Genomic DNA, 20,000 nt, shown 5'->3' on the forward strand with positions numbered 1-20,000 from the left:
ACACACTCAGTCACAAGTAAATTGACAAGGTTGTGGGCAGGATGGAAGTCACACACTCAGTCACAAGTAAATTGACAAGGTTGTGGGCAAGATGGAAGTCACACACTCAGTCACAAGTAAATTGACAAGGTTGTGGGCAAGATGGAAGTCACACACTCAGTCACAAGTAAATTGACAAGGTTGTGGGCAGGATGGAAGTCACACACTCAGTAACAAGTAAATTGACAAGGTTGTGGGCAGGATGGAAGTCACACACTCAGTCACAAGTAAATTGACAAGGTTGTGGGCGGGATGGAAGTCACACACTCAGTCACAAGTAAATTGACAAGGTTGTGGGCGGGATGGAAGTCACACACTGATGCACCGACTGACAAAAATCATTATCCCTGAACTTTTGAAAAAGTAGAGAGAAAGAGGGGGGAGGGGGGACATGATTGAATGATTTTTTTTAAAATTTGTACCATTGATACTCACTTTGACTTTACAGAAGAAGTAAAATAGACACACAACTTACTTGTCCTCTGGGTGACAACAAGGGTGGATAATCCCATTCATATCAAGGTAGAGGTTATCAAACTCGTAGTCATTGGGATTAGACTGGCTTGTGTCCACAGGGATCTTGACGCCATCGACTTCCTTTGGCTAAAAAAATTAACAACAAACAATAATGAACAACACTTCTGAGAAATAACTCTAAGGTTTACACTTTTCAGTGGACTATTTTTGTGTAATTAGCTCTAAGGTTTACACTTTTCAGTGAACTATTTCTGTGTAATTAGCCCCAAGGTTTACACTTTTCAGTGGACTATTTTTGTGTAATTAGCTCTAAGGTTTACACTTTTCAGTGAACTATTTCTGTGTAATTAGCCCCAAGGTTTACACTTTTCAGTGGACTATTTTTGTGTAATTAGCTCTAAGGTTTACACTTTTCAGTGGACTATTTCTGTGTAATTAGCCCTAAGGTTTACACTTTTCAGTGAACTATTTTTGTGTAATTAGCTCTAAGGTTTAAACCTATCAGAATGACAACCTTAGATGGCACTTTTTCCAAGAGAGGAGGTTGCAGCCCAAAAATGACATAAAAATAATCTTTTTGGAAACAAAATTTTACCCACAAGTACCCCTACTACATTTATATGTGTCACTACTCAGCAATTGCATTTTTTTTGTGCCACTACTCAGCAATTGTGATACAAGACAAACAAATATATGTACATAAACTATCAGAACAATTTGTTCAAATAATAACTGCATACTTTAATCAAACAACCAGGCAACAAGTGGGTTATTCCACACAAAGCACACCCTATTCAAACTGTGGATAACCCCCTTGCTTATTTAGAGAAATAATTGTTTGTTGAACATCTAGCTAATGGGTAAACCAACGATACAGACTGAAAACTTACACAGGCCAACATGGAACAAGAGGCCCATGGGCCACATCGCTCACTTGAGTCACCTTGGCCCATATCTAAAGATTTTCCATATATATTTGCATGTAAAACTTTGGTCCCTATTGTGGCCCCAACCTACCCCCAGGGACCAGGATTTTCTCAAACTTGAATCTGCACTATGTCAGAAAGCTTTCATGTAAATGTAAACTTTTTTGGCCCTATGGTTCTTGAGAAGATTTTTAAAGATTTCCCCAATATGTTAGTATGTTCAATTCTGATCCCCTATTGCCCCATGTCAATTGCTAGAACTGGGCGAAGCTGAAAGTAAATTTCCAGACATGAATTATGAAGGACTGCCCCAAGATTCGGTGAAGGCGTCAGTCTAAATGTATTCTAAACTATATTGGCATAGACTTGAGAATTGCCCAGAATCATCCCTGTTATACAGTGCTTATACAGAGAATATCAATCTGAATTCATATAATATAAATTGTTGGTACAAAAACATTAATTATTTTAAGGAAAAAATGGGCATTTTGGTACCCAATTGTAAAAATCTCAAATTCTCATTTTTCAAAAAACAAATGAAGAATCAGGTACGGAAACAATTTTTACTTTACTGGTCAAAACGATGTGAAGAGGGTATGAAATCAGGAAAACTCACAACATATTTTTCGTGTAAAGAAAACTTTACTATGGAAAGTTAAATATTTTTAGAATCCCTAGAATTAAGAAAAACTCTATGTAGATTTCGAATTAGTGCACATGACCTTCGAATTGAAAGAGGAAGATATGAATTTACAAAAACCAATTCTGGCCAGATTTCTTTAGAAAGAAACAAAAGAATATGTGAATTATGTAACCTTAATTGTGTAGAAGATGAATTTCATTTCCTTACTGATTGTCCATTCTATGTTGAAGAGAGAAATATGTTTTTTAATGGTATATACATGTACAAGCTCAACAAAAATTTTATCTATCTAACAAATAAGGACAAATTTACTTGGTTGATGATTAATGAAGACAAACCCGTAATTGTCAAATTGAGTGAATATTTAGTGCAAACTTTCAGAAAAAGAAGTGATGCTTTAAAACTGCAAAAAATCATTATAATTTATTATTCATATATTGGTATAATACTGATACTGTCCATTTACTTGTATATATACATGATTAGCAATTCATATATGTATGTACTTGTTTCCCCAACATGCTGCATCCACATGCAGTTTGCAGTCTATGTAACCTGTAGTTAATGTTGTAAACTTTCTTTCTTTTTTGAATTTCCTTCTTTAGAAAATGTCTTACTGTTATGCCCTCTGGGCCCAAAATTGGAATAAACTTATCTTATCTGTATTCAGCCGAGCCGAATCTCAACCGAGATTAAGCTTAGGCCACTGATAAAATATGTTGTGTTTCCGCTAACCCGACCGACCCTAAATTATAGCCCCGACCCTAGAATTTTTTTTCGATATTTAAAAAAAATCGTCATTTTCCCGGAAAAAATGTATTCCCGGTTCTTGGTTTTCTTTTTAATTAGACATTGAGATGAAGTCACCCAAACCCTTTAATGATGTACAAAATTGCATGGTATTGTGTCAAGCGTTTCAACAACATTGATATGTTTGTAACTAACAGCATGACATGATGGTTGACCTAGTGGTTAGTACCTCCATGCGTGCCTCACGCAACGGTGATTTAACAATTGAAGTTAACAGACAGTCGAGAGACTTTGCCAAGTGTCATCCTTCCATAGAAGACTTTCTTTTGTTAAAATTGCCAACTCCTATGGTGTTTTTAGACCGTGGCTATTTATAGCCATGTACTGTATTATGTTATCGCTTCAGCGGACATTACTGTATATGGAGATCATAATGCAGAGTGACTGACATGAATGTCCAGTCTGTTAAATTTGTATGCACATCCACGGTTTCTGCTGCAGTTCTAACTGAAAACACTATGAAAAAGGCCGCAAATAAAGCAGTGAACACATCCGAGTTGTTGATGGTTGGTGAGAGCCAAGAGGAAACAAAGATGTGCAGACTTTTTTTTTTAAATAAAAATTTATGTCCGGTAAACAGTTTTAACTGGAAGAGAGTTGGATCCCATTAGGATAAGTGGGATCTGCCCAGACTGTCTTCCTACTCTTGTTCCATTTAGATTGAAAATACACTCAGAAATGTAATTAAACTTGAAATATGTTAATGATGTTGACATTTTGGTGATGATTTAATATTTTTTTTCAAAACCATCACACTATTTTCCTGTCAAACATATCCAATAGTAGTATTCCTATGACAACCAATATAAATGTAGAAACAATATATCTGGTACTTGTATAGCATAGTGGCATAAAGGAGTTACTTTTGCATTTTATGCTAGATATGTTTTATTGAAAAATATTGTTTTTTATAAAACATCTGGAAATAATCCTCAGCCAATTAACAGGTGAAATGTTATTATTGAAAGTTTACTTGCAATGCAATTTAAGCAAAATTTTATTTTGAAAGTATAAAATTCAATAGAACATTTAACTTGTTATACTAGAGTTTACAATGTTTTTTTGCATACTTTGAAAAAATAAAATATTTAAAAAAATAAAAATTTATTTCCTACCTACCTACCCTATTTTTTTCTGGAACGTTAGCGGAAACTCAACAATTTTTGTCGTTGGCCTTAACCGTGTGGGAAAATAGGTTTCTTTCGGCAAATTTAATAATAAAATCGGACTCAATTCGAGGAGGGGGGAGGCAAACTGTCGTTGCACATCTGGTGTATTAATATATATAAATAGAGGTTTTTTTTCCTATTTATATTTATTCATTGATTAAAATTCAGATACCTGTGTTCAGAGTCAGCGAAATCTCGGATTATATTTTGCCGATGATAATCAAACGAGAATCAAAATGAAATAAAAACACGACAAACTTATAGTTACTTGTGTGAAAGGTAGCAGGTTGTTCCGTCCCACGACGGTCCGTCCCATGGTCGATTTGGCCCATTTTGCTTAGTCGATCCAGCCCCTCCATTTTTTTTTTTTTATCAAAGACATAACAAATGATTATTACTTAAAAAAAAGGGTAGTTTTTGTACATATATTGCAGTTATAGTTATCAAAATTAGATAACTGCCGAAGTTAGACGTGTAAATAAAATTGTTTATTTATAATTTTTGTTTGAAGTGTGATGGTTATGAAAATGTGTGCTCATTAATTATTGTGAAAACATCGTTATTCAACTATGTATAGCAATCAATGTAAATGTGTGTCCCATGTCCACTGATCATTGTGAAAACACCTTAATGAAAACAGTTTATATAACTGCATTGTTGTGCAACCTTTGATCATTAATTACGAGATTACAGTAACCTGACTATTAGAAGTTATAGAAATATTCCAAGAAATGACAGAGTATGTCAATTTTGTCTAAAAACAAAAGGTATTCTTTGTATGGAAAATGAAGTCCACTTTATCAAATATTGTGATGTGCATAATGATCTTAGAAAAAGCTGTCAAATATCAAAACATCTCTTCTTTTTGGGAAATACTGAAAGCTCATTTCAATATGGAGGAACAAATACCTTAAGGTTGATCGATCCTCATGTGACGTCATAGATTTTTGCAAAATCTTAATAAATTAAACTTTGCGCATGATAGAGATATGTCTTTCTGAGGAATATTATTTAATGGATATAATAAAAAATCTGGTAAACTGTTAATACTGAAAAAAGTTTATATTTTCCATAGATAATTAATTATTTATGATTTAAAAAATGTTGTCAAGGGCAATAACTCCTGTACTGGAATTTCCTCAACTGGATGTTTATTATACGTTGGTTTCCCTAATGTCCATGATTAATCGATACATATTTATGAATTAGCAGGGTTTTTTTTTCAAAACTGTTGATATTTAGATTTTGTCATTTCAGCAAGTTTTTATCTATTTTTATTATTCTGTTTAACGAAAATGTGAGATTTTCTGATGTTAATATATACTTCTGTTTTTGTATGTCTGACATCTTTAAAAAGGTGGCAACATATACATTTTCTTTGGTTATTAATTAAATTAAACTATATTGAGTGGAAATTGATAAAGTTTTTCCACTTTTAACCATTAATATTGATAAGTCACATGAGGATGGAGCTACCTTAAATGCTTTGGCAAAGTATGTTTTTCTTGCTTTTAAAAGAAGAGACATTTGTTATGATAAACAGTCTCAAGAAGATTAATATACATTACGCGTGATAATTAGTCTGCAATCAAGCCATAAATACCATAGAGCATATTAAAGGATGACTACCTAATGACAGAAGATATCAGCGGCACACATCTTCCATGAAGATGAAATACGCAGGTGAATTAAACCAATTCAGTACTGTAAATAGCACTTGGAAAAATATTATTTTTTCTGGGCCGGATCGACTAGGGGACGTATTAACTAGGGGACGGATAGTCTAGGGACGGATCGGTAATGGAAGGGATCGACTAAGGGACGGATTGATTATGGGACGGAACGTCTAGAAATCCTGTGAAATATTCATCAAACATTACAAATGAGCATTGTATAAAACCCTTAAAAAAATAATATTCACCTTCTCCTCAATACAATGCACGATTATAGTTGGATTTTTTCGACTAAGCCAACGGAAAAATGCCGGGACACCCATTGTTGGCTTTAAAATTCAGCTGCCAGTTGCGGCACGCTACTCAGTTTCTCTTTTTTCTTAAAAGTCCGAATTTGTTTCTCAACTTCCTTTGTTATCCGTGAAATAGATTTTGATTGGTTAACTTTAGGGTTTTTAAGTAATAGTAACTAAAAACATTCCGTGTAAGTTTATATTTAATAAAAAAAATAATAAAGATAGGTACACCAGTATTGTTTTTGGTTACATTTTCAATAAAATCAATCTAAATACTGATGTTTCTCTACTAATTACTTATTTCAGAAATTCCTTTTCCTTTTCCGCACTAGGTTTTTAAAATTATAGCTCACAATTGTCCAATCAGATCTATTGTAAGAAGTTTTACTAAACAGAAACAACATGGCGGATCAGATCATTCGAGAGCTTTGTAGCTCGCAAAAACTAGAGCGAGATAGAGGGTTTCACAGTTTTGTCAAACATATTGATTCTCTGGAAAGCGAGGATGTGAACAGCCTTGAACAAGATGTGTCGAAACTTTTTATAGAGGATTCTTCGTGGGAGAAGAAACATGGGGGTTTGATGGCAGCCAAGGCTCTGTTGACATGTGGAAAGAGTTCCGATGACTTCGCCGTTGACATGCGGTCTCAAGCTCTGAAGTACTTGGACAATAACGAATTTAGAGTTCGGATTGCTGCAGGTCTCTTTAAAAATAATAAAATAATACATATCAGCATATGTATTCAATGGGGTGGGGTATGTAATTTCTGTGGAAACGGGGTTATTTATATTCGGTCGTTCCTATCCCCTTCGTTTCTGTCCAAGCCTTCATAAAGTATGTGGGAAATCAGTCACGCTTTGGTTTGAATTTATTTCAGCTTACATTTGATGTGAATTGTCCGAAAACTTTAATAAATCAATCCATAAATTATTTTTCCGCAAGGGAATACAATTGAAACCATTCAATTCCACACTAAAGCAATGATAATCGTCTTCATTTCAAACAATACATCCTTTAGCTGTCAAATTGGCCTCCATGATAAACAGTTACTTTAGCGCATTCGGCATGCGTCGCCTCATTTTGTAAAACAGCTAGAGGCCCAAAAGGGGTGAAATGCCTAGTGATTAGGCTCTTCAGGTCATGAGAGGGCTTTGCCCACAATAAATAACCCATGTGTGCAACAACATTTTGACCCTTCCCTCGATTCAGGCCTAATTTCATTAAAGAATTCATTGAGGCAACCTATTCTTCATCCATCAATATGGGATATCAGAACCAGTATTTCATTTCCGATTCAGGCGAGGTTTTAATATTTAGTCTGTCCAATGAGATCACGATTTCTTTATTAACTTGGGCAACTATTCATGAATGAAGTGCACGTTACTATCAGATATAGTGGGTCTAGGCACCTAACATCATTTTTCAAAGTTGTGGGGAACAAACAGAGAAAAAAGTTGCCATCATATCTGTATGAAAAATTTTTGTCACATGTAGCAAGGAAAGTAGTTCTGTCACACGAAAAGGAGGGTCACAATTGATCGGCTCAACCTTGCATTTTCACAATTGTACGTGTCTGGAGATTGATGCATAAATTGTGATTATTTTTAAAAATCAAAATTTTTTAATCATATTATAGCGGTTGGTTGTTATAATGACTCGAGAAAAGCTCGCCAAGTAAATATCTACATCATGTACATACGGTAGAGGAAATAAATGGTTTTGCCCCCGAGATCGAAGATTTGGGGGGGGGGGGGGGAGCATATTGTTTTTGTCCTGTCTGTAATTCTGTCTGAAACTTTGACTTTGCCATTAACTTTTGAACAGTAAGTGCTAGAGCTTTGATATTTCACTTGAGTATTCCTTGTGACAAGACCTTTCTGTGGGTACCAAAATGTTTGACCCTTGACCTTGGAGTTAGACCTACTTTTAAATAATTTCACATTGGTCATAACTTCTAAATGGTAAATATTAGAGCTTTCATATAGCACATGAGCATTTCTTGTGACAAGATCTTTCTACTGGTACCAAGATATTTGTCCTTGTGACATTGGCCATCTTTGGAATTGGCCATTATCGTGGGCATTTGTATTTCACAAACACATCTTGTTTGTTTTGTATCCGCTACCAAATATCAGGAATTTAAATTAATAACTTATGCTTTTGGTACTAGGGTATTTGCTAGCGACATTCTAAAAAAGTAATCAGATATTTTTGTATGAGAAATGAGTTGTTAGCAACACTAATTTGTATGTTCAAGTTGCACAAGTGATACATCATTTTTGTAACTTCTTTTTCTGAAGTTCCAAATTTTATAGTTCCAATATCCCATATTAAAAGAATTTTAAATCTCCCATAACAATGTGATAACGGACATAATTCAATTATAGTTTGAACATTCCCAACATCAGGAATTGCGAAAATGCACATTATAGAACTTGTTCTGGGTGTCTTGTTTTAAGTGTTGCCATTCACACCAAAAAAATAAAGAAAAGAAAAACCAAAAATCATCAAGAATGCAATCTCGCAAAGCAAACTCATAGAAATATAATGCGATTCACAGCACTGTCAGACAAAATATCAATGTAAGATGAGTAAAATGCTGGTATCAGGTTGCATCCTTTGATTCTGTCTTTCTAATCGTCAATGAACTGAAGAAAATGTGTTTGAAAAATTGAGAATGGTATGCATATTGAACCTTGGACTTAATCAGCTTATTTGCTTCTTGTACCTGTAGGAAATCTTCCTTTTGAATTCAATTGTCGAATTCCTTTCAGGAGAAACATTGGGTGCATTATGTAAAATAGTGGGACCTGCGGTGTATGAGAATTCCAAGTCTGCAATTTTAGAAGGAATTCGCAGCAACCTGGAGCGTGAGAGATTGTCAGTCTCTAGCCAGCAGGAGCAGGAGGAGACTGAGAAGCTGATGGAAAAACTCAGTAGTTCTCCAGCAAGGGTGAGATGTAGATCTGTGTCATGGATTCAGTGTCATCTCGATGTTCAAAATTTGACATCTCTGTGTTAAAAATCTTACACTTCGGTATTAGGAGTCTTGCATCTTGGTATTGGGGAAACTTAAGTAACAATGTCTTTTATTAGTTGTACAAGTTTATAACCACATTTCTAAGCAGTAAGTATTTTATTTTAAAGTATATAGGTTATGGTATACAAGTAAAGTCCATAAACGTGAAATTTTTAGAAAAACTTTTTTATCATTCATGATATAGATTGACTATTTCATTCATTACAGAAAAGTTCTGTGGATGCAGAGCAGATATTTCATGATACAGCAGGATGGAAATCTCTGGAGACCTGGATGAAGTGAGTGTCTGTATAAAAAAGATCTAAATGTGTCGTTATATTATGAATTGTTTGGGGAAAGGAATAAACATTCATGGGTTTTTGTTTTTATTGAATGCATGTATGTGTGTAGAATCAGCACTATTGTTAACATTATGATCAGTTTACTGGGTACTAATATTCATTTCTACTTGAAACCTGATTTGTATACTCGGTTTTGATAATTTCTTGATTTACAGGTGCTTGCAAAGTATAGTGGACAATTGTGGACACCTTTTTAATGACTGTGTCGACCAAGAGTTACTGAACTTGATTTTCCAAGCACTTGACCACACAAATCGCTTTGTCCGAGAGACAGGATATTATGTGTGTGCATCACTTGTGTCAATAGGAGTCAAGGGCAAAGGTTAGTGTAAGGTCAATAGGAGTCAAGGGCAAAGGTTAGTGTAAGGTCTGCAGTCTGCCTTAGTCATGTATTGTCTTAGTCATGTATTGCCTCAGCATTGCTGTTTACTTTTTATTTGCCTGTCTTAGACAGTTTGTATTATGGTAACATATATATTGCAATGCATCTGCATGTCTGTCCATCTGTCAGTACCTTGTAGGTCAGATTAAAATAGTATTTATAATGCAGATCATAAAACATGGTATACATGGTCGACTTGCATGGGTAAATTTATAGGCACAAACCAAGATAGAAACAGTATCAATATTAAAGGCTAGGATAATCATATTTGTTCAGCCATCATGACTTGGTTGTATAATGGTATGGTGTATTGTGTCTGCCTGTCATTTCATCCATCAGCACCACATGGGAAGGATAAAAAAATGTATTAATAAGGCTAGGGTAATCAAATCTTGTACACCTGTTCCCTGTGGTGAGAGAAAGATGCCTATTATTTCTCAAGGTCAAGGTCCTACTTTCATGGGTAATCATGAAGGCAAAATAGTACTGGGTAGGATCATCAAAATAGTACTGATATGGGTAGGATCATCAAACTTGATGTTTATGTTCTCCATGGTATTGATGCCAAGTATATTTCGAAAAGTAATGTTATACTTTATTACCTAGTGAAATGTTTCTTTGATATTTTGACAAGGCCATCTTGGAACATACATACTCTTAGATAATGGAGACAATGCTGAAAGAACACTGTCAGAGTCATATTTTGACCAATGAATGTATGTTAATCTTTTCTTTGATTACTACATGTACCAGTATTACTTTTCTGAATATGTTGGACAGGCATGTTTTGCAATATGAGCACTGTTCTTATCATAAGTTATGTATAAGAGTATTTCATTTGATTTTCAGTTGATTCATTTCTAGCATTGGTAAATTAAAAATCGATAAATATATTTCCTTATCAACAGAGACTCTGAGTTTGGAGGAAGAAAATGCTGTGTATCGCCATGGTGACCAGTTTGCCAAGTATATGGCTAAAGGACTAGCAGACAACTGGAGTCAGGTAAAAGAATAGGTTTCAAGTTTGAGCACAAAAATCTGTCATTTAGGCAACAAAAAAATCAATTACTTGGTTCTCAGGCCAGTTTTGTCAAAAATAAATGAGGGAGGGAGGCAATTTTTTTTATTTTTTACTTTTTACCTCATAAAAAACAGACGAGGGATTTTTTAAAAATTTTATTTCAAAACTCCCATTATTTAATCCAATAAACATTGAACAAAGAAATCAAGCATGTTATTTTTACATACTAGATTCAGATTCTGTGTCAGACGCCTCCGTCCCCGGTTCATTAGGCCTTTCACTACAGGCGATGCTTTATTTAGGGTCTTTTACTTCCATTAAGTTAATTCTCACATAATGCCCAAACAGTGACACTGTTTGGACAACATTCATATTGGCCATCACAATGTCAAACATGTCAGTTTTTTATTTTCCGACACTTACTGAAATCGGAATATCACCAAACTTCTCAGGAAACGTCCAACTAGTTCCTAGGTGGAGGGAACCATCTCTTATGGAATTATATAGTTCTAGCATGGAACATGCATCTGAAAATCCACCAACTATATGCCACGGAAGTATTATCCTTGATCCTTTTCGGATCTGCACTGAAAATCAATGTCATTGTGCCAAAACTAAGCTGTTACATGTAACTCGGCGATTTTCAACTAGGCCACATGTCTGTATCATCCAGACATTTGTCAAACATTGTATCTAAAATGCGGTCGGGGTTTCCAAATTTTTTTTTTTAGCACCTATGAGCGCATGAGAGAAATTTTATTTTATTCATTTAATGATAAAAATGGGTAATGCACATTGTTGAAAGAGATGCGGGCGGGCCTGAGAACCAAGTAATTAAGTTTTTAGGCCTTAGTCATAAAGTTCCTGAATTCAGAAGATTAATTAAAGATCTTACAAGTTATATTCTATCAGATCTAAAATAGAAATTCTTATATTAATGTAAGCAATTAAGATGACTCACATGAAATGGTATAGTATCATTATTTCTAAAAATCTGTTTTACCAGAATCTTTGTCTAAAAATTAACATTGAAGCTTTATACTCTTAAGTTATTGTTATTTGTGTTTGGACTAGGTTCGGTTAGCATCTAGTGTGGCAACCAGGAAATTCCTTCAAAGTTTACCAACTGAAGAGGCCAAGGCCAAGTTTTACCCTACATTAATACCGAGGATGTGTCTTAACAGGTATTAAAACTAATTTAATCCAGATTTATACTGACTAAGTGAAATATTTACATTACCAAAGCTTTTGCCTTTACTAATTGTAATATATGCTTTTCTCATTAACATGCAGCAGTTGAAAATAATGGTCATATGAATACAGAGGAACTTGATACGCAGCTAAGTTAAGGTTATCCGAGAAAAATCACAGGCTGTAATAAATGTACCTCTGTGCACTTCGCACCATATGACGTCACAATGAAAAAGTACGTCACAACGTACAGGTTCTGATAGTTGCATCGTGGGGAAAGTGTCATAATAGTTTGTCGTTATTTACTATTGTTATCAAGTGATAAGCTGTGTACGTGAAAACATTTCTTGTCAAATGATTATATATTATTCCTTTATGATAGCAAATTACTCTCCAGTTTTAATATATACATGTATTATGCGCAAAGGTAATAGTCATATTATATTGTGACCTTGAGATCGCTTCTAATCTGAATCACTGATACGTTTAAAAATTCCCTTATTTACATAACTAATCTCATTCTACAGAAACAGTGGCAAAGTTCAGGTTCATCTGCTATAAAAAAAACAATATGCCAGGCATTCCTCTGTAGATATCAGACGAACCAGATTAGTAAATATAAATCTCACATAAGTGTTATAATATTGTCTTAGGCATATCAAGTTAAATTCCGTTATTTTATTTTAATAACATGAACGAAATATATTTAATTATTTCTGAAAAACTCTATTGGACTGGTAAAATTTTCTGCGGGCTGGTTGAAATTATACCCTATCTGTCCAGCTGGACTTTGATTGGAGTTCTTTTCTATTTTTATGCCCCATGAATCAAATCTGTCTGTCTATGGCTAAAAACTTTAACCTTGGTTATATCTTTTACACCATAAGAGGTAAACTGTTCATATTTTGTATGTGTATTCCTTGTAGCAAGACTTTCCATTGACACCAAAATCTTTGACCTGGAGACCTTAACATTATTGACCTTTGACCAACTTTTAGAAAATTCAAATATAAGCCATATCTTTCAAATCGTAAGAGGCACTGTTTCTATTAATTATGTGCATTTCTTGTGAGATGACCTTTCCAACGATACCAGATATGTTGACCTTGTGACCTTGACCACTGACCTAGTTAACTCACCTGAGCTGAAAGCTTTTCTGATTGCCTGTTGTCCATCATCTGTCCATCTGTCTGTCTGTAAACTTTCTACATTTTTGACTTCTTCTCCAGAACCACTGGGCCAATTTCAACCAAACTTGGCAAAAAGCATCAAGTTTCTTCAAATATAGGGCATTGTCCCCTTCAATGGGGACATAATCATAAAAATGTAAAAATAGGGTGGGGTCATTTAAAAATCTTCTCAAGAACCATTAGGCCAGAAGAGCTGAAATTAATATGAAAGCTTCCTGACATAATGCAGATTCAAATTTTTTAAAATCATGGCCCCCGGAGGTTTGATGGGGCCACAATAGGGAATCAAAATTTAACATACAAATATATAAGGAAAATCTTTTAAAGATCTTCTCTAGAACCACTGAGCCAGAAAAGCTGATATTTACATGAAAGTTTTCTGACATAGTGCAGATTCAAGTTTGTTAAAATCATGATCCCCAGGGGTAGGATGGGGCCACAATAGGGAATCAAAATTTTACATATAGGTAAAATCTTTAAAAATCTTCTTCTGTAGAACCACTGCACCAGGAAAGTACAAATTTACATGAAAGCTTCCTGACATAATGCAGATTCAAGTTTGTTAAAATCATGATCCCCAGGGGTAAGATGGGGCTACAATAGGGGATCAAAATTTTACATACAAAGATATAGAAAAAATCTTTAAAAATCTTCTCAAGAACCATTGGGCCAGCGAAATTTACATTTACACGAAAGGTTCCTGTCATAGTGCAAATTCAAGTTTGTTAAAATCATGGCCCCCGGGTGTAAGTTAGGACTGCAACAGAGATCAAAGTTTTACATGCAAATATATAGGGAAAATCTTTAAATATGGGCCAAGGTGACTTAGGTGAGCAGTGTGGCCCATGGGCCTCTTGTTTTTGGAAAATTTCAAAGCAACTTTGACCTAGGTTATATCTTTTAAAACATAAGAGGTACAGCTTTCATATTTGGCATGTTATTCCATGTGGCAAAACCTTTCAATCTGTACCAAATCTTTAACTTGGTGACCTTTACATTGACCTTTGACCTACTTTTAGAAACTTTTAATATAAGCCATGTCTTTTAAACCGTATGACACTTCTTTTGTACTTGGCATTTGCATTTCTTATGAGAAGACCTGTCCATTGGTACCAAATTTGCTGACCATGTGATCTTGAATTTGCTCTCTAATCTACTTTGAAAATTATTCACTAAAATAAGTTTCACTTTGTTGTTATCCAGGGTATCAATGTTTCACAAACACATTTGTTTCCTCATTGTATTATTTCTTAACAAGCCTATATATTGTGGATTTTTATAACAAATTTCATTCAAAATTAGATGTACAATGTACAAACACACTTTGAATGATGAGAAGAATTATTGATCCTCAGTCAATAAACTAACATGGACACCTTGTTTAAAAGTACCGTACTCTGTATATTAAGCAGACTGGTGTAAGTTTAACTAATGTAGCCGTAATCACAGACTCTTTAGAACAGTTCCAAATATCCACTTCTGATATGCACATGTAAATTATCCTGGGTCATTCTAATTTGAAATTATAACAGTAGAGTACAGTGTACAGGCATTATGCTGAGAGGAAGCTTACTATTTTTAGGTATTATGTAGCAGAAGGGGTTAGGATATACTCTCAGGACACCTGGCGTATGGTGACAGATGGCGATGGCAAACACCTGGTGGAAAAGTATATTGATTATGTGGTCAGTTATCTAGCTAGTCATAAAACATCTTACGAGTTTTCTGATTTGTACATGGACTATAGATATTCATGTATATATGATCATATTGTCATTTGTCAGACTTTGATGTAAATCTTAATGAATTGTTGTAAGTTTTGAATGGAATGTTGGTGTATCATTAGACTCCCACAAATGATGAGTTGTCTGACTTGTAAAAAGAACAGGTGCTTTATAACATGTGATGAGTTTTCTGACTGGTAAAGAACAGGTGCTTTATAACATGTGATGAGTTGTCTGACTGGTAAAGAACAGGTGCTTTATAACATGTGATGAGTTGTCTGACTGGTAAAGAACAGGTGCTTTATAACATGTGATGAGTTGTCTGACTGGTAAAGAACAGGTGCTTTATAACATGTGATGAGTTGTCTGACTGGTAAAGAACAGGTGCTTTATAACATGTGATGAGTTGTCTGACTGGTAAAGAACAGGTGCTTTATAACATGTGATGAGTTGTCTGACTGGTAAAGAACAGGTGCTTTATAACATGTGATGAGTTGTCTGACTTATAAAAAGAACAGGTGCTTTGTAACATGTGATGAGTTTTCTGACTGGTAAAAAGAACAGGTGATTTATAACGTGATGAGTTGTCTGACTGGTAAAAAGAACAGGTGCTTTGTAACATGTGATGAGTTTTCTGACTGGTAAAAAGAACAGGTGATTTATAACATGTGATAAGTTGTCTGACTGGTAAAAAGAACAGGTGATTTATAACGTGATGAGTTGTCTGACTGGTAAAAAGAACAGGTGCTTTGTAACATGTGATGAGTTTTCTGACTGGTAAAAAGAACAGGTGATTTATAACATGTGATAAGTTGTCTGACTGGTAAAAAGAACAGGTGATTTATAATGTGATGAGTTATCTGACTTGTAAAAAGAACAGGTGCTTTGTAACATGTGATAAGTTTTCTGAATAGTAAAACGAACAGATGTTTTGCAACATGTGATGAGTTCTCTGACTTGTAAAAAGAACAGGTGATTTGTAACATGTGATGAGTTGTCTGACTTGTATAACGAACAGGTGATTTGTAACCTTTGATGAGTTGTCTTACTTGTGAGTGGAATGTGTACATCATGTGTTGTCTGATTTGTGACTGGAATACATACATCATGTGTTGTCTGATTTGTGACTGGAATACGTACATCATGTGTTGTCTGACTTGTGACTGGAATACGTACATCATGTGTTGTCTGATTTGTGACTGGAATGTGTACGTCATGTGTTGTCTGACTTGTGACTGGAATGTGTACATCATGTGTTGTCTGACTTGTGACTGGAATACGTACATCATGTGTTGTCTGATTTGTGACTGGAATATGTACATCATGTGTTGTCTGATTTGTGACTGGAATGTGTACATCATGTGTTGTCTGACTTGTGACTGGAATACGTACATCATGTGTTGTCTGACTTGTGACTGGAATGTGTACATCGTGTGTTGTCTGATTTGTGACTGGAATGTGTACATCATGTGTTGTCTGATTTGTGACTGGAATGTGTACATCATGTGTTGTCTGATTTGTGAGTGGAATACGTACATCATGTGTTGTCTGACTTGTGACTGGAATACATACATCATGTGTTGTCTGATTTGTGACTGGAATGTGTACATCATGTGTTGTCTGACTTGTGACTGGAATGTGTACATCATGTGTTGTCTGATTTGTGAGTGGAATGCGTACATCATGTGTTCTCTGATTTGTAGAAGAACATTTGGTGAGTCATCAGACTTACACATCTAAGAAGTGATAAGTTTTGTGACTTCTACATGCATAATGAACTGAATTCTTATATTTGATAGAACGTCTTTGATTATATATCGTAATTCTACACCATCTGGAAATTCCACATACATGTAGAAGAATTAAGTTATAAAGACTGAATATTATTTTTTGTTGATAGGTGTCATATTACATTGAAGCAACAGGGGCAGATAACCATGCTGTGAGGGAGGCAGCTTGTGCATGCATAGCAGAACTAGGATCAAAGGTATGGGAGACACTGTGAAAAACAGTGAAATGGCAGAATTCTTAAACAGTCACACAGCATGAAAGGTGAAAATTACAATGAGAAATATTACAGGGGTGTTAAACAGTAAAGCACTAATTTTTTCCCAGTGCTGGTGATTCCTTTGAAATTAACACATATTAAAAGATGCTATTGGAGAGTGTTTAAAAATAGTATGTAACTAATATGATGGAGTGGTTACTTCATTGCATATCAGCACTTGCTCTCACAGCATAACTATTTACAGTGTCCATAGGATTGATGTAATGACTTATGTAGATCTAGACAGGTGAAATGGAATGGGGTGTAAGGATGAATTTAAGTGAATATGTGAGATAAATGTAACTCTATACAGGGGAAGTAGCATAAAATGAATTTAAATTCTTTTGAACATTAACTCAGTCCTCTTGTTTAAGCCTTGATTTCTGTGGTAGCTAATCAGTATTGTACTTTAGAATAGCTCCACTATTAATATTTTATCATAATTAGGACCCCCATATGGAGGATGTTGGTAGTATTCACTGACTGTTCATCCATCCTTCGTCTGTCCATCAACACTTTGTATGGCACAGGATAACTGAATTTTCTTGTGAAGATTTCCCTAAATTTTATACAGAACAGTTGGATTAGGCAGAGGAAAGCCCTTTTCAATTTTCAGATGTATTGGCTTTGTCATTACGGAGTTGTGAGACTTTAATTAAAAAAAATTAATATTGATAAGATAATAGCACTTTCTATGACACACGTAAATATTCATTGCAGGTCCCTTTCTGACTAGTAGATTTTATTTTTATTTATGTGTTTGTTTATTTGTTTTGGGGTGTTTAATATAGAAGAATATAAATATACAGTATTTATATATTATGAATCATTGCAGATAGACAGGAAGTTTGTAAGACCATTCGTGCCACAACTTCTGGAGGCACTTCTGATATGTTTTAATGATGACAGTTGGCCTGTTCGGGATGGTAAGTTGAACTTTTTACTTTATATACACGTGCTTTGCATATTGGTAATAAGCACTTTAATATCAATTTGCAATCCTGTCAAATTATGATATTTTATCTGAATACTGTAGATTTCTTATTTTACGTAAGTACTTAATATGGCGAAATGACTTGCATATGTCAAATGGCGTGAACATGAATTCACACATCATCTGTTAATCAAGAGTTCTTACATGTATTTAAGCATTAGAAAATTGAAAGCGAGTAATTCTATTTCGTGAGTGATAATAAATTCCTTGCGTATATTTAGGAGTCTACAGTATGTTCATTTATATTGTGTACCAGGTTATACATTAAAGCTTGATTCAGGAATCCATTGTATATTCTGTAAAAATTCTTGTATTATACTGAAGTTTTCAATGTTCATCTTTTTCAGCTGCTTGTGTGGCATGTGGAAACTTTGTTTTGTGTTTCCCAGAAGAATCAAGGTAACTGTATACAGATTTCATCTACAAACTCGTTAAATATTATGATTTAATATCTGAATACATTGTACTCATGGATATCAGATCAAGAGTTTGAATGAAAAATGTGTACGTCCACGATTTGTTTTCTAAAGCTCAAACTCTTTCTTTCAACAGGAGCTCCATGCCTGCATTGTACCCTTTGTTCTATAGTAACCTACAGGATAATATCCCTTCAGTTCGACAAGGAGCAGCACTGGCAATTGCCAATGTTGCACAAGTCTATGGTAAAAAAAAAATTATCAAAGGTTTTTTTAAGGTGGGAAATGGGGTAACAAGTTCTAGGATTTTTTTTCCCTCGTCACAAATGACTCCAAATTTCTTAATTATATTGCACATTATGGAAAGTATGAAAATGACTATTGAATTTCATTGGGTTGATAAATCAATCAATTGTTCATTTAAAAGAGGCAAGATTGGTAAAAGGAGTGAATTCATACATTTACCTGTTATAAACATATTTTTCCATTTGGTTTTGACATTGAACATTAGACACCCAACCTACATGTACATTGTACAGTAAGTAAGTTTTAGATTAAATGTTATTAGGTCAGGAAAGCCACGAAGAGATTTTGAAAAAAGTAAAAGAAGGGATAGAAGGGATAAAGAACCAGCCTGAGACCACAGAAAAGTATAGTGACCTAGATAAAGGACCGGCTACATACAGTGTGGTCAAAAAGTTACGGGACAATGACATGGACCTACACACAGACAAACAGGTAAAATGTAGATACAGGTACATGTATTTTTATAGGAATTACACAACTGATATACAAATACTCTGTATTATAAAGATTTATACACAGGTAAAATTGCAAGATACATGTACATTGTATTTTTATGATTGGATTTTCAGATAAAATAATAAAATTCAAATGGCGGTGATGCTTAAAGTATAGCTTCTATCTGATTTACAGATGTACTCCTGTGGGTCTCTTGCTCCAAAGATGCTGAGGGGCTCCAGAGGTGGAGGATGTATGGACCACCAGTTTAGGAAACCTTCAGAGCCATGGGAGCTTGCTGATGGGTAATGAACTCATTTATCAAATAAGAATTGAAGGTCTAAAACAAATCAACCACAATTATTTCCACTAATTTCTACAAAAGATAAAGGTATATGTAAAGTGTAATGCTGCTGGTGGTGGAGAAACTGACCTCTTAGATTTATACAGTATTTCATACTTGATTAAAAATTCCTGTTTTCTTGAAATTGATTTTAGATAAATGTTAAATTGTACATTCAGGGGAAAATCCATATATTATTTCAAGTCATAGTCTCTTCAATGGAAATAGTGTGTAAAAGACTTGAAACCAGATCCCTTATTTCTGATATAAAGATGGGCAAGTATTGGCTACTAAAAATAATCCTGTTCATCTCAAAATCACTGGTCATCTTTAACATCTCAGAATCAGTGGTCATCTTTAATTTATGTATGAAGTAAAGTACATGTTTTTGTGGATGTTGCATGATAACTGCAGAGGTTGAGAAATGTTGTTTTGAAATACAAAAGTCAAGGTAATAGCTGAAGCTTTTATATTTCAACAATATTGCAAGACCTAGGTTACCCTGCATTATCCACGAAAACAAGAACTTTATTTCT

The 20,000-nt window shown here is 34.5% G+C and overlaps 2 protein-coding genes across 4 annotated transcripts in view; one reads left to right on the top strand and one right to left on the bottom strand.

The window, feature by feature from the left end:
- Window positions 1–6,405, bottom strand: part of LOC125652407 (5'-3' exoribonuclease 2-like) — a 59,878-nt gene extending 53,473 nt beyond the window's left edge. For all 3 annotated transcript variants that reach the window (XM_048881597.2, XM_056164941.1, XM_056164942.1), the window contains exons 1-2: window positions 5,986–6,405; window positions 515–642 (exon numbers count right to left, since the gene is read on the bottom strand). In XM_048881597.2, coding sequence (XP_048737554.1) covers window positions 515–642; window positions 5,986–6,060 — 203 coding nt within the window. In that variant the 5' untranslated portion in view covers window positions 6,061–6,405. The remainder of the gene's footprint in view (window positions 1–514; window positions 643–5,985) is intronic.
- A 4-nt stretch (window positions 6,406–6,409) lies between these two features.
- LOC125652410 (uncharacterized) overlaps window positions 6,410–20,000 on the top strand; it is a 22,919-nt gene continuing 9,328 nt past the window's right edge. The window contains exons 1-13 of the mRNA XM_048881604.2: window positions 6,410–6,733; window positions 8,809–8,987; window positions 9,282–9,352; window positions 9,571–9,737; window positions 10,706–10,800; window positions 11,893–12,002; window positions 14,782–14,884; window positions 16,824–16,910; window positions 17,806–17,896; window positions 18,312–18,363; window positions 18,517–18,626; window positions 18,949–19,118; window positions 19,317–19,426. Of these exons, the coding sequence (XP_048737561.2) occupies window positions 6,436–6,733; window positions 8,809–8,987; window positions 9,282–9,352; window positions 9,571–9,737; window positions 10,706–10,800; window positions 11,893–12,002; window positions 14,782–14,884; window positions 16,824–16,910; window positions 17,806–17,896; window positions 18,312–18,363; window positions 18,517–18,626; window positions 18,949–19,118; window positions 19,317–19,426 (1,643 nt within the window). The 5' untranslated portion in view covers window positions 6,410–6,435. The remainder of the gene's footprint in view (window positions 6,734–8,808; window positions 8,988–9,281; window positions 9,353–9,570; window positions 9,738–10,705; window positions 10,801–11,892; window positions 12,003–14,781; window positions 14,885–16,823; window positions 16,911–17,805; window positions 17,897–18,311; window positions 18,364–18,516; window positions 18,627–18,948; window positions 19,119–19,316; window positions 19,427–20,000) is intronic.

The sequence above is a fragment of the Ostrea edulis genome, chromosome 5 (genome assembly GCF_947568905.1).
Source record: "Ostrea edulis chromosome 5, xbOstEdul1.1, whole genome shotgun sequence".
Classification (NCBI taxonomy): domain Eukaryota; kingdom Metazoa; phylum Mollusca; class Bivalvia; order Ostreida; family Ostreidae; genus Ostrea; species Ostrea edulis.